The sequence below is a fragment of the Saccoglossus kowalevskii genome, chromosome 18, assembly GCF_978046115.1.
Source record: "Saccoglossus kowalevskii chromosome 18, keSacKowa6.1, whole genome shotgun sequence".
Taxonomy (NCBI): Eukaryota; Metazoa; Hemichordata; class Enteropneusta; family Harrimaniidae; genus Saccoglossus; species Saccoglossus kowalevskii.
In genome coordinates, this window is record NC_140658.1 from 7,809,028 (window position 1) to 7,824,754 (window position 15,727).

General features: G+C 34.3%; 1 protein-coding gene across 4 annotated transcripts in view; it reads left to right on the forward strand.

The window, feature by feature from the left end:
- The window catches only part of LOC100371240 (GREB1-like protein), a 119,877-nt gene that overhangs the window by 40,619 nt on the left and 63,531 nt on the right, over positions 1-15,727 (forward strand). For all 4 annotated transcript variants that reach the window (XM_085493138.1, XM_085493140.1, XM_085493139.1 and 1 more), the window contains exons 3-7: positions 4,967-5,102; positions 11,897-12,217; positions 12,660-12,836; positions 13,535-13,711; positions 15,282-15,326. In XM_085493138.1, coding sequence (XP_085349264.1) covers positions 4,967-5,102; positions 11,897-12,217; positions 12,660-12,836; positions 13,535-13,711; positions 15,282-15,326 — 856 coding nt within the window. The remainder of the gene's footprint in view (positions 1-4,966; positions 5,103-11,896; positions 12,218-12,659; positions 12,837-13,534; positions 13,712-15,281; positions 15,327-15,727) is intronic.

A 15,727-nucleotide genomic window follows, 5' to 3' on the forward strand; every position in this document is an offset into this window, starting at 1 on the left:
AAATAAAATATGGGAGTGTATAAATGGCGAAAGATGAGTTACCGGGGAAATAAACTTGTGACCCTTACACAGGTTTCTTGCTATTAGTATTAATTAGCTTTTCAATGACAGGATTTTACATTCTTTCAAAATGGTCGAGAATAGTGGGCAAGCGATCGCTAGCACATCAACAAAAAACAAGCATCATAACTGTCACAGAAAGCTCAGGAATGTATTTATAATCGACTCATGCCTGTCAGAAAATTGAGTTCAGGTCATCAGTGATTTGATAGACCAACACTCACATAAATATCATGACCATAAGTGTACGCATTAACATCTTCTCATCGGTATCGTTGAAGTATCTTTAGTGCATTTTTGATGCTCCCTCGGCATGCCATCATAAAGAATCTGCAAATGAAAATGCAGGCGTGCGAAATTTCAGTTTTGGTGCGGTTTCTATCAAGACAAATCGAATTTCAATTTTGGCGAGTTAGCACTGATTGGTAGAATATTAATGAAGCTGTCAATCATTGCATCACGCACTGAACCCAGACCGGTGACAGTCATCACTGGTGTTGTAAGAGGGCATCCACAGTCTTTATTTTGTGATAACCTGACTTTCCCGGTAACACCATTTGCACACTCCAATGATATTTTACTTTATTGAAAAAAATACAAAAAAATAAACAAGTGACTGTATGCAAGTCTATTACAAACTAAAAAAAGATGTATTACACATGTAAAATATGTTATCATGAGAGTAAAGCACAATACGCACTTGTACGGTCTGTGATTTTGTTAATTTCTACGATTGCCATATTGCTTTCATGCATACAATGTACTTTAATGTATTCACTTGATTACCAAATTATTCTTTTGCTCTGAGACATTATATGACCTCTGTCAGAATAAAAAAAAAATAACAAAGTGAAACAGAAAAGAGACTAGTTGATATTGATATGTCTGCATGGACTGGCTGGAACATGGTTTAATTATATTAAAGCTTTTACAAGTATTTTACTTGACATGTACAATTGCATCTGATGCTTTCTGAGACTGCAATCAATTACCAATGCAATGCAATGCATTTTTTTCAAGCGTTAAAATGAAATTTTGCTTCCTACACATCCACGTTTTAATAATTAAAATTGCTTGATAACCATTTCCTTATCCTTGCGTCATTGGTGTTTCACTTTCGCCCATGAGAGCGAGGTCACTCACATACTGTGAAATACTTTTATTTTAGCTGGAATAAATTTTCACTGAAAAGACTTTTGTTTTGCATGGAATTTATTTTCACTGATTTTTGACAAGTTGAAGGTAAAATATATGAAAAAGGTATATTCGAAGGATTTACTTTCACTAAATCATTCTTTCAGTGAAAATAGCGAAAATTAATTTCAAGCGAAAATAAAGTATTTTACAGTAAACTATCATGTAGGAAAAGCTGTTTGCAAACATAACAAGTACCCCCATGTAACATTTGGGGTGCATTTTTATTGATTCCAAAGTAAAGGGTGTTTTTTGAGCAAAGTTAAATAAGGGGCATTTTCGGGAAATAATTCAGGAAACCATTTTACGGTGTTTGTAATATGTTGCAAAAATTGTGATTTGAATTTGAATATTGGATGCAGTATAAAATACAGTGAAGGAAAATCAAAAATGTTTTATAGTCAAACCTGCTTATAGTGACCAGCATCTCTATATAAAGACCACCTCTTTATAGTGACCAATATTACATATAAGCAACCAACATATAAGCAACCTCTGTATAGAGACCACCTGTCTTGTGTGACCACTTTTAAGCAGTCCCCAGCCATGACATATTAGCAACCTTTGTATAAAGACCACCTGCCTATAGTGACCACTTTTAGGCAGACATAACATGTGAGCATCCTCTGTATAGAGATCACCTGTCTTGTGTGACCACTTTTAGGCAGTCCCATGGCATGACATTTGAGCATCCTCTGTATAGAGACCACCTGTCTTGTGTGACCACTTTTAGGCAGTCCCATGGCATAATATATGAGCATCCTCTCTATAGAGACCACCTATCCATAGTGACCACTTTTAGGCAGTCCCATGGCATAACATATTAGCAACCTGTGTATAGAGACCACCTGTCTTGTGTGACCACTTTTAGGCAGTCCCAAGCCATAACATATTAGCAACCTGTGTATAAAGACCACCTGTCCATTGTGACCACTTTTAGGCAGTCCCATGGCATAACATATTAGCAACCTGTGTATAGAGAGCACCTGTCTTGTGTGACCACTTTTAGGCAGTCCCAAGCCATAACATATTAGCAACCTGTGTATAAAAACCACCTGTCCATAGTGACCACTTTTAGGCAGTCCCATGGAATAACAAATTAGCAACCTGTGTATAGAGACCACCTGTCTTGTGTGACCACTTTTAGGCAGTCCCAAGCCATAAAATATTAGCAACCTTTGTATAAAGACCACCTGCCTATAGTGACCACTTTTAGGCAGTCCCATGGCATAACATATTAGCAACCTGTGTATAAAGACCACCTGTCCATAGTGACCACTTTTAGGCAGTCCCATGGCATAACATTAGCAACCTGTGTATAGAGACCACCTGTCTTGTGTGACCACTTTTAGGCAGTCCCATGCCATAACATATTAGCAACTTGTGTATAAAGACCACCTGTCCATAGTGACCACTTTTAGGCAGTCCCATGACATAACATATTAGCAACCTGTGTATAAAGACCACCTGTCCATTGTGACCACTTCTAGGCAGTCCCATGGCATGACATATGAGCATCCTCTGTATTGAGACCACCTGTCTATAGTGACCACTTTTAAGCAGTCCCATGGCATGACATATGAACATCCTCTGTATTGAGACCACCTGTCTATAGTAACCACTTTTAAGCAGTCCCATGGCATGACATATGAGCATCCTCTGTATTGAGACCACCTGTCTATAGTGACCACTTTTAAGCAGTCCCATGGCATGACATATGAGCATCCTCTGTATTGAGACCACCTGTCTATAGTGACCACTTTTAAGCAGTCCTATGGCATGACATATGAGCATCCTCTGTATTGAGACCACCTGCCTATAGTGACCACTTTTAAGCAGTCCCATGGCATGACATATGAGCATCCTCTGTATTGAGACTACCTGCCTATAGTGACCACTTTTAAGCTGTCCCATGGCATGACATATGAGCATCCTCTGTATTGAGACCACCTGCCTATAGTGACCACTTTTAAGCAGTCCTATGGCATGACATATGAGCATTCTCTGTATTGAGACCACCTGTCTATAGTGACCACTTTTAAGCAGTCCTATGGCATGACATATGAGCATCCTCTGTATTGAGACCACCTGTCTATAGTGACCACTTTTAAGCAGTCCCATGGCATGACATATGAGCATCCTCTGTATTGAGACCACCTGTCTATAGTGACCACTTCTAGGCAGTCCCATGGCATGACATATGAGCATCCTCTGTATTGAGACCACCTGTCTATAGTGACCACTTTTAAGCAGTCCTATGGCATGACATATGAGCATCCTCTGTATTGAGACCACCTGTCTATAGTGACCACTTTTAAGCAGTCCCATGGCATGACATATGAGCATCCTCTGTATTGAGACCACCAGTTTTGTGTGACCAGGCTTTCAGCAAAATTGTGGCTAATTGCCTTTAATATATACTAAAATAATAATTAATATTCATCAAGTCAAAAACATTTGTTTTTCAATTTGGGTAAATGTGTTTTTATCGCAACAGTATCATCTCATTTCCTGGGCAAATATGACAAATGTATGAGTGATCCATGAAAAATTTATCCAACCTCCATATAAAAACCACCTGTCCATAAAGACCATTTTAATGAAGTCACTCAGGTGGCTGCTATAGTGTGTACAAGGATTTGACTGTACTTTGCCTTTTTGCCATTTTTAAATAATATATTTTCTGGATTATATAATCTAATATTACATAGGATGTACATTGTAAGTAAGTAATAACTTTATTGATTTCGTATCCTTATTGGGATCTTGAAAATAATACAATAAAGAATGTTGTTTAAATAAACAACAGCTAGCTAAAAAAGTAACAAAATAGAGTAAACAATTAGAAAATTACATCAATAAGTAAAACAGAACAAAAGTAAAAGAACAAATACAAGAAATGTAAAATTGAGTGATTATTTTGGGGCAGCTGGTAGTTTTTTCAGTGTAATATCTCTGCGGTTAAAGCAGTTAAAAATGTATTTTGCATAGTCAGTGATTTCTTTGTTGTCGGTAGAGGTGAGAATTTTTATCATGATTTCTTCCTCAGCTACATCAGCTGAGGATAAGTTATGTTCAGTGAACAGTTTAATCCTCTCCTCTTGGTGTAGTTTGCATTTTAGAAGAAAGTGTTTCTCGTCTTCTACTTCATCAAGATCACAGACATTGCATTTTCTATGGCTAATGTCAATATTTTTGTACCGCCCCATTTCTATCTGTAAGGTATGGGCACTTATACGTAGTTTTGTTAGGGCTGACCGATGGTTGGGATTTTTAACTATTGTTAGATATTTTTTCATAGGTGTAATCCTTTTTCAGTAATCTGTAGGTTCTAAGTTTGTTTTTATGATTTTTAGATTTATTGTCATCATACATGCTGTTTTCAGCGACTGTTTTAAAACGTTTAATGAGTCTATCTAAGATTGGATGAAGTAGACTGTAATTGCTGTTATGTTTACATTGTGTCCATGCGTCGCCAAGGTCTCGAAAGTTTAGGATGGTTTTTATTCCTGTTACCCAATTTTGTACGCCTGCATCATCTAGCTGTACTTCTGTTGAAAAGACGTGACATACTAAATATAGGCGTTTTCAAAACCTAGTTTAAAAGCTTGACAAAGACACCAACCACACCACCACCACCACCACCACCACCCACACCCTCATCCTTCCAGGTGGACCAATGCCTGATCTGATTTCTTTCTATATCTTGCAGCCGAATATGGGTAATTCACAGGGACAGTTGAAGTCGTCGAGGTTTGAAGCGGCTCTACACACATCGATTGAGCATTCATTACGATCACACAATGTTGCTCCACAGCCCGTCTTCTCACAGTTGTATCTTGAAAAAGGTAAAGTGTAATTTGTTTGTCTTGTATCTGTCTTGTGTCTAGACGGCGATAATGATTTCCATTTGGAATCAGCTTTGTGCAGGGGGGCATATCTACTTAGGTTTGGGGGAGGGTATTTTTACCTGGTTCTTTTTTTTTCAAACAAAGAACTATTCACTGTAAATTATTATCAATTTGATCATATATGTATGAGAAATTGTTGATATCTGGTTAAAAATTAAAAAAAAATAATATATAAGGGTGTTCTAACCAAATTCATTTTTGAGTATGTCACATAACATGTTTGTTTTTTAGTAGTACATATGATAACTTAAATGACAGGTGTGTGTCTATGATCAAAATAAATTGTATTTTACTAGTGATTATCCAGCATAGAATAAATGTAATTTTTGGTAATTGTACATGTATGTGCTTCTGTGAGAGCAGTGTTCTGTTCTCTCCAGGAAATTGTCTCCGGTTTGTGGCTAATTTGCACAGTAAGTTGCATTCTCATAAACATAATGCAAATAGCTTCTAATAGCAATGTGAGAAAGAAGTTCTTTTTTAATGGAAAGTCACTTTAAAATTGAATTAAATAAATTATTTAAATTTGTACTATTATGACTTGTTTTAACCATGTCATTGAGCTGAATAATTTCACCATAGAATCCAAAATAAATATAAAATCAAAAATAAAAAGAAAATTTATTTCCATATTTCCTAGCCCAATTTTAATATAACAAAAATTACCATTTTAAATTTAATCTGTATGTGTCGGACAATATTATTATTATTATTATTATTAGCAGGGAATGATTTGACCCTTTAAAATGTTTTGCAATTATTTCTGATTTTTTTCCTATAATTTTTGAGCAATTACTATGGTGCAGACATGTCTTGAAAAAAAAATTTTAATTAAATAAACATTATGGAGGTTTATTTCATGGAAGGTGGCAAAAGGTGTGAAATCACAATTACATAAAAACTATTAATATTATGACTGACTTGGCAATTTGCTTACAACAGTTTCATAGCTTTTCATTCTTAATTTCAAATATTTTTGTTTCACTTGATAAACCTTGTTCTATAAATCAATTGATTCCATTCTCTTCTTAAAATATAGGTAATGTGACCGTCGTACCAGTGAATACTAGCAGGGATTGATTTATCCCGGAATAAGTTTATTCACCTTAGATTTGAAATTATCCCAATATATAATAATAATTAAAATAGTACTATTATCAGTTAGTTAAAGATAATAATATAATGTTTCGCATTTGCTCTCTTAGTACAAAAGCAAAAAGTACATTTTTTGTATGCTGGATCATTAAAATATGACTTTGTTTGAGCATAGACACACCTCTGTCATTCACATTAATAAACACTTGTGGTAGTACATGTAATAGAAAAAATATGGTATGTTGGATCATTAAAATATGACTTTGTTTGAGCATAGACACACCTCTGTCATTTACATTAATAAGCACATGTGGTAGTACATGTAATAGAAAAAATATGGTATGTTGGATCATTAAAATATGACTTTGTTTGAGCATAGACACACCTCTGTCATTCACATTAATAAACACTTGTGGTATTACATGTAATAGAAAAAATATGGTATGCTAGATCATTAAAATATGACTTTGAGCATAAACACACCTCTGTCATTCACATTAATAAACACTTGTGGTATTACATGTAATAGAAAAAATATGGTATGCTAGATCATTAAAATATGACTTTGTTTGGGCATAAACACAACCTGTCATTTACATTAATAAGCACATGTGGTAGTACATGTAATAGAAAAAATATGGTATGCTGGATCATAAAAATATGACTTTGTTTGAGTATAGACACACCTCTGTCATTTACATTAATAAGCACATGTGGTAGTACATGTAATAGAAAAAATATGGTATGCTAGATCATTAAAATATGACTTTGTTTGAGCATAAACACAACCTGTCATTTACATTATTAAGCACATGTGGTAGTACATGTAATAGAAAAAATATGGTATGCTGGATCATAAAAATATGACTTTGAGCATAGACACACCTCTGTCATTCACATTAATAAGCACATGTGGTACTAATAGATCAGATACGTGATATATTATACACAAAGGCCGTAAAAAGCTACTAGAAACAGTCACTATTAATCTGTTTCTCAAATATATATGCATTATTTGTTCATAATCTTTTCGACATTATGAATAATACGTACTCAGTTTTCAAAATAGCCTAGTTTCAGCGCTATAGTCATTATATTTCTTTCTTTCTTGAGTTCATCAAAAGAGTTGAATGAGGCACGTATTTATTTTGAATGGGTCAATAAATTAAGTAATGCTATTTATTGCTATGCTGCGTCTTGTGTGATCTGAATGCAAAGGATTGTGTTTTGCATAGAGCAAGAAGGAAAAGGTCATACATGGCTAAACAGGAATATTATCATACAACCCTGATTGTGATAATAAACTAGAATAAGCTACTCAAATTTCATTCTTGAAATAACATTCACATAAATTAAATTTAATAATCAAATTAAATAACATGCACATAAATTAAATTTAATAACATACACATGAAGTATATTTAATAGCTGAGCCTCAACGTGGAACAAATTGATCATCTTGCAATAACACTGAACTTACTTACTGTCAAATACTTTATTTTCACTTGGAATTAATTTTTGTTATTTTCGCTGAAGGAATGATTCAGTGAAAATAAAATCCAGCGAAATACATTTTTCCTATATTGTACATTCAATAAAAATCAGTGAAAATAAATTCCATACAAAACACCCAGTAAGTCTTTTCAGCGAAAATTAATTCCAGCTAAAATAAATTATTTTACAGTACTGTAAAATGACTAATTTTCACTGGGTTTAAATTTCACTGATTTACCATTCCAGGCATATTCAGTGGGTTTTAAATTCACAGTTTTATCATTTAGATAATGTGTTCTATGCTAAATTTTACATATTCACTGGGTTTTAATTTAGCGCATTTTTCCAGTCAGCGAAATAAGCTAAATTAAAACCCAGTGAATAATCACCCCTTTACAGTAACTTAAATTACAGACGTGTTTCTAAGGTCGAAATAAGGAATATTTTAATGATTCAGTGTTTGTCATGACTTTTGGTTTACATGCAGTCAAAATGAAGAGATTAATCATTATCTTCATCAAATGTTTTCAATTGTACATAAAATCCTGATGCAAAGCTATTTCTATCCATGATGTATTCTCACATGATTTGACCTGCAACATCGTCCTTTGACCTGATACATGTAGGTCAAGTTTGAATGCAGTGTTGTACTGAAGCAATTCTCTAGGAATTGTCAAAGGCATTCCGGTAACACAATGCGAAAGTGAATTATTGATGTTGAAGCATGATCTGTTGGAATTGATTTTGGAAAAAAATGACATGATACTTATTTGAAAAAGATGGAAATTAGCAATTTTTGAGAGGTAAACTGAATATGGAATTTACGGCTAACAGATCATTGTCGAAGTGTAGTTTTACATACGGTCTATGTATTTGCATGGTATTTATGGTGGTTGATATTCTTCACACTGTACCATATAAATTTGTGTACCGGTATTCGAAAAAATGTAAATAATTATTTTTGAAGGGTAGGGCGATTAGCCGATCATGAACCCAAAAGTAGAAATGCCCTATAAAAAGAGGTGGGCACTTAGTAGAACATGAATGCTGAGTCGAACGAGTACGGTAACATAATTTGGTCTCCTAGACCGGTCACTGATAGCATAGTGGTTGTTGCATTAAACTCATGATCGGTAGACCCAAGTTCAAATCCCACCTTAGGCTGAACATCAAAAGGGTCAACACCTACCCTGGGTGAGTGTGCCACAGACTCAATGGGGGAGCCTTAGTTAATGTCCGCAGGTGCTAGTGTTCCACATAGCGCATTTGATAGGGAGATGACCGCACAGCCCTGTCATGTAGTCCCATGTGTCAGCACTAGCACTTGTAATTTGCACATACCAAAAACAGTGACATTCAATGTCCGGAACTCGCCTAGCACAAAAAACATTAAAAAAAATAAAATAATTTGGTCTCCTAGCTAAGATTTGTATCAGAAGGCTCAATCAAGAAAGTAGTTTGCTAAATTGTCTTCTTTCCGTCATTTAGAAAATTATTTGGGTAATGAGTCATTAAGAAACAGATTAGAAGGCTAATTATTTGGGTAATGAGTCATTAAGAAACAGATTAGAAGGCTAATTATTGGGGTAATGAGTCATTAAGAAACAGATTAGAAGGCTAATTATTTGGGTAATGAGTCATTAAGAAACAGATTAGAAGGCTAATTATTTGGGTAATGAATCATTAAGAAACAGATTAGAAGGCTAATTATTTGGGTAATGAGTCATTAAGAAACAGATTAGAAGGCTAATTATTTGGGTAATGAGTCATTGAGAAACAGATTAGAAGGCTAATTATTTGGGTTATGAGTCATTAAGAAACAGATTAGAAGGCTAATTATTTGGGTAACGAGTCATTAAGAAACAGATTAGAAGGCTAATTATTTGGGTAATGGGTCATTAAGAAACAGATTAGAAGGCTAATTATTTGGGTAATGAGTCATTAAGAATCAGATTAGAAGGCTAATTATTTGGGTAATGAGTCATTAAGAAACAGATTAGAAGGCTAATTATTTGGGTAATGAGTCATTAAGAAACAGATTACCAGGGTAGAAGGCTAATTATTTGGGTAATGAGTCATTAAGAAACAGATTACCAGGGTAGAAGGCTAATTATTTGGGTAATGAGTCATTAAGAAACAGATTACCAGGGTAGAAGGCTAATTATTTGGGTAATGAGTCATTAAGAAACAGATTAGAAGGCTAATTATTTGGGTAATGAGTCATTAAGAAACAGATTAGAAGGCTAATTATTTGGGTAATGAGTCATTAAGAAACAGATTACCAGGGTAGAAGGCTAATTATTTGGGTAATGAGTCATTAAGAAACAGATTAGAAGGCTAATTATTTGGGTAATGAGTCATTAAGAAACAGATTAGAAGGCTAATTATTTGGGTAATGAGTCATTAAGAAACAGATTAGAAGGCTAATTATTTGGGTAATGAGTCATTAAGAAACAGATTAGAAGGCTAATTATTTGGGTAATGAGTCATTAAGAAACAGATTAGAAGGCTAATTATTTGAGTAATGAGTCATTAAGAAACAGATTAGAAGGCTAATTATTTGGGTAATGAGTCATTAAGAAACAGATTAGAAGGCTAATTATTTGGGTAATGAGTCATTAAGAAACAGATTAGAAGGCTAATTATTTGGGTAATGAGTCATTAAGAAACAGATTAGAAGGCTAATTATTTGGGTAATGAGTCATTAAGAAACAGATTAGAAGGCTAATTATTGGGTAATGAGTCATTAAGAAACAGATTAGAAGGCTAATTATTTGGGTAATGAGTCATTAAGAAACAGATTAGAAGGCTAATTATTTGGGTAATGAGTCATTAAGAAACAGATTAGAAGGCTAATTATTTGGGTAATGAGTCATTAAGAAACAGATTAGAAGGCTAATTATTTGGGTAATGAGTCATTAAGAAACCATCCATGCAGTCACCATCTAAAAAAACTATATGACTGGTATAATCTTGGACATATTTAGAAACCAAAATTGCAGATCATCTTTAGACAAATTAATATTGCTTGCACATATCCTACAAATTAAAAGGGGCAGATACAACAGTATTGATATAACAGAAAGAGAGCTACGTCACATAACGTTTCACGTTGCTAAGATGCACACCACTGTACCATGTATTTCTATGGGTTTTGTAAAAGCGGCTGTGGAACGCCGGTCAAAGAGGTGGTGAAAACAGCTAAAGTCAAGGAAACAGCACAAACTAAACTTTGAAATGATCCTGAGCAACCAACAATATATTTCATACATCCCAGATATTATTAGATTTTAAAAATTATTATTTAAAATTATCTTTGCATGAATACATGTGGTCCCACCTGTATCTTAGACTTGTCAACAAAATGCTGATATAGAGTACCGGTAAACCAGTTTGGTTTTAGTGTTCATTATGCAACAGATTCAGTCAGTTTTTAGTTCCACTGTCGACTTTGTCAAACAGAGCTTATCATATGAGCGATTGTCCTTTCAGATTTGCTCATTTCATGATGATATCTTTCTCTAATTGAAATGTGCATTGCTAACAGTGGAGCTATCTTCTAATAGAACTTATTTTGCTTCACAGTGTCAACATCGTTACCTTGCCTATATGACAACACATACAAAACAAAAACAAATGTATCATAGGTAATGTGTCAAATCACGATCAAAAGTACAGGAACTTCTCCAGATGCTTCTCTACAAGCATTTGAGAGAATTATTATAATAATATGAGGTTATTAGGAGGATACCTCAAAGTATGTATGAAGGCAGTACAGCTGGAGTATTGAGGTCGATGTGCGGCATACTGTCTGAGTGCATACTTTGAGGTATTCTCGTATTATACATCTTTTCCTTCCAAGTTTAGAACAGAATAGGAGTCTGGTCAAACCCTGGTATTATACATCTTTTCCTTCCAAGTTTAGAACAGAATAGGAGTCTGGTCAAACCCTGGTGGCAGCCATGTTTGTTTTTATTAATTCCTTATATGGTAGGATGAAAATACCCTGGAAAATACCGCAAAATTATGGCACGTTGTAACTTATGGCGTTACAGTGACAGATGTATAATAATAGGATTTATTTCATGATCAACATGTGTTCACAACTTTCTCATGCTCACTTTTCTGTGATTTTCTTACAGATATCAAACCACATGTTTCCGGCCTTGAAAGACGGACAAGTGTTGAAGGATCTGCCAGAGACAATTTCCCAAGCATGCCGAGCATGCCGCATCCTCCACCGCCGCAGCCACCGCCGCCTCCTCAGGTCGTCATTGCCCCGCATACATCTCAGGCTCCTGTGGCTTCATCAGTAATTCCCCCATCTCCACAGTCAACAGTTCGGTTACCACCAGCAACAGACCATGGCATGGAAGTGTCTATATATCATCAGCCTGGGTCATTTCACTCAATGATGCGCTACCCACCAACTTTGCCTGTCGGGGGTGGTTGTCAAGAAGTTGGTAAGTTTTGTCATGACAACTCTTGAAAGTAGAAATCAAAGTGAAGTGGTTATCGAATGATTTTAGCATTCTTTTAAAAGGGAATCTGTCATTTCTTAACACTGGAAATATTTTTTATGTTAAATTTAACCAAACAAAATCTATGTACTGACACAGTATGAAATGTCAGGATTCAGTAAATGGTGTATCTGGTTCTTGTAAATGAATGCATTTAGTGGAATAATGCACACTCTTAAAAGTGATTTGAACTAACTAGTTCTAATCATGTAACATCCTTGAGATGCTCATAACAAAGCAGTCAACAACTTAGCTGGAAATGTTACTGTTTGGTGTTCAAAACAATATGTCAATGACAGTATGAAATGCCGTTTGCAATATTACCACAAGTGTGATTTTCATCTGGTGCAATTAATGAGTAACTATATCAATTTGTTTTTCTTAGGGTTTTGTCAGGCGGGTGGTGATATTCGCTTAACTGAACTGAGTGATAAACAGGTTGACGTACAGGAAGGTTTTGTTTTAATTGGTACCAAATCGCCATACTTGCCAGAAAACATCCTGGTTGCTGCTGTTGATACAAGATTTTTACCTGATCCAAAAACTAACCTTGCATTACAAGGTGAGTACTGTCACTGTTACACTGTCACATTACCGTAAAATCTGTATTAGAAGCCGCATCCTTAATAGAAGCCGAACCCATTCTTTTTGAACAATTGAGACCCAAAAATTCATCATTTCTCATATGTGGATGCTGTAATAGAAGCTGCATCCCCTCTGTTGCATTGTATCATTTTAATAGAAGCCGCGGATTTTAATACAAATTTTACAGTAATAGGTGATTTTGTACATGAGTTGCGTGAAAGACGCATGCTGAACGTCTGCCGCAAAAAAACAAACGATTAGATTTTGAACTCGAATTTCTTTATTTCGTAGCTCACATCGAAAGGCCAATCTTTGACAGGGAAATATTGCGTTTAAATACCCTTACATTTTACTTCATTGGAATTGACCATGATCAAATGTGTACAGCACTTTATTAAGCATGGAAATATCCCCCAAAATACTTTTGTTTGTTGAATCCCATGCAGGATCTCGCAGTGATCGGAAAATGGTCTTCATAAATTAAACATTTTTTTCTATGCTATCGATATAAAGAGCCATTGCTCGAAACGTCTAGCTATTTTTAATAGTTACTTAGGACTACGATTACCAAATATTTTCTTCTATATATATATTACTAATAATTACATTGATTACATTAATTAAATGGTTAGTACAACATTTAAAACAACACTATTGTATTTGTTCATCCTGTAGGTTTCAGTGGTAATTGTGTTGGCTGTGGGGAAAAAGGATTCCGTTATTTTACCGAGTTTTCACACCACATCAACCTGAAATTGACAACCCAGCCAAAGAAACAAAAACATCTGAAGTATAATATCATAACAAATAAACAAGGCCATCTTGTAAGGGGTTCCCCTATACCTTGGAAAGGTGAGTATCATGTATCGTAGTGTATCTATTTGAAGTGGCTGCACACTATCATTTAACATGTTTAAATTTTTTTTTAGACTATAAAACTCAATGTGGTTTCTATATTTGAGTCGTAGCTCATGAGTTCATGTTCGTCTAATACTCAAGTTATACATGCAGTCAGAGGTGTTTATAAATAGGGGAACAGGGGCGCAGCGCTCTGATACTCTCGGCTGGTGCCCTCTTACTTAATTGAACTTGATATGACGTTTCCAAGTCGCCTGTGTGTGCTCCCTCTTGTTTATTTTTTCTAGAAAAACTCCTGATACAATGGCACCTTAATTAAAGTATTTATTGTATATGTATACTGTATTATACTTTATTTTCGCTTGGAATTTATTTTTGCTATTTTTGCTGAATCAGTGAAAATAAAATCCAGCAAATATATCTTTTTTTCCTATATTTTACATTCAATTTGTCAAAAATCAGTGAAAATAAATTTCATACAAAACACCCATGAAGACTTTTCAGCGAAATTAATTCCAGCTAAAATGTATTTTACAGTACATTGTATCGTATTTGCTCTATTAGAAGCGCATCTCTATAAGCTCCATTAGAAGAACACTAAGATGTGTGGTTCCCATTGATAATATTTTGAATACCTTACAGGTTGAAAACAGTTATGTTAAAATTAGTATTTTGTTAATTTTCACCAAAACATCTTTTGAAAATATTGCTCAAAACATTTAGAATCATTGAATTCCACCTGTGCAAACTAAAATCACTATTGAAGTTAAAAAAAAATATGAAGAATGTGAAAAAAGGCATTTCAATAATTAATACTTACTTTACTATATTGCTTTGCATTATTCGTTTGGGGTGGGTGTGGGTGGAGTCACTTATTCAATAAATAATTTATTCATCAATCTATTATTCATGCTTGCTCATTTGAATATAAATTAATGAACAAAAGAGCTGACGCTATCGTACTGACTATAAATAAAATAGAAATTCATGTGAAATTCATGTCAATGCAGGCAGTGCCGACTATTGTAATTTACTATGGTTTGCTAAAAATAAACATCGTTCTGTTTACAATTAACATTTAACTTATTGCGTTATTACGTGCTTTCACTTTCACACACATTTGAACATACAAACATTCTGTGATTCATGGAATTGTAAACCTGTATACAGACTGTTGCCTCCAGTATGGGCCAAAATACCAAATAGTGTTTTCATGAACATTTTTAATTTTTTTTTTCAGAAGCTACAGAAAGTACTAAATTTTGGTAAAGAATTTAGCAAAACTTAGACATCCCAAATTTAAATTTTGTATTCATTCAGTCAGTCAGTCAGTCAGTCAGTCAGTCAGTCAGTCAGTCAGTCAGTCATTCAGCCCGTCATTCATTCATTCATTCATTCATTCAGCCTATCATTCATTCATTCATTCATTCATTCAGCCTGTCATTCATTCATTCATTCAGCCTGTCATTTCATGCTATTTTATTGTAGTCTTAGCAGTATACTTAAAAAAAAAACCATTATATAATGCAATAGTCAAGAATTTATTTATACCTTTTTAATGTAGACTGTCGTCGTGGTAGTTATACTGGACATGTGGTGCCCTCTATAGGTAAGTTTGGGAGTATTCTTGTGTACACCTTCCAAAAATTTAACAATTTTTAGTTTTAAAACAAAAATTGGTTTCCGATCTCAAGTTGGGCTACAAAATATAATTTGTAGTCCATGTTTGGAAAGTGCTTAAACACTTTGAAGTCAAATTTTGTTACTGGTACTTTCAATCCTGTCTTTGACAACTTGTTTGTTCAAAATTGGTACAAAAATGAGATGTACCGGTATTGTCAAATGGTTTTACTGAGTTTAACTTTAGTGGATTGACTATGTTGTTGAGATATAATTCATTAATTTTTAAATTCATGGATTTTTTGAGGAAACGATAATTGTTGTTGTTACTTTTTTTACAACCAGTTTTCTTTTTTCATCACAAGTTCACAAAATAGTCACATTTATAGT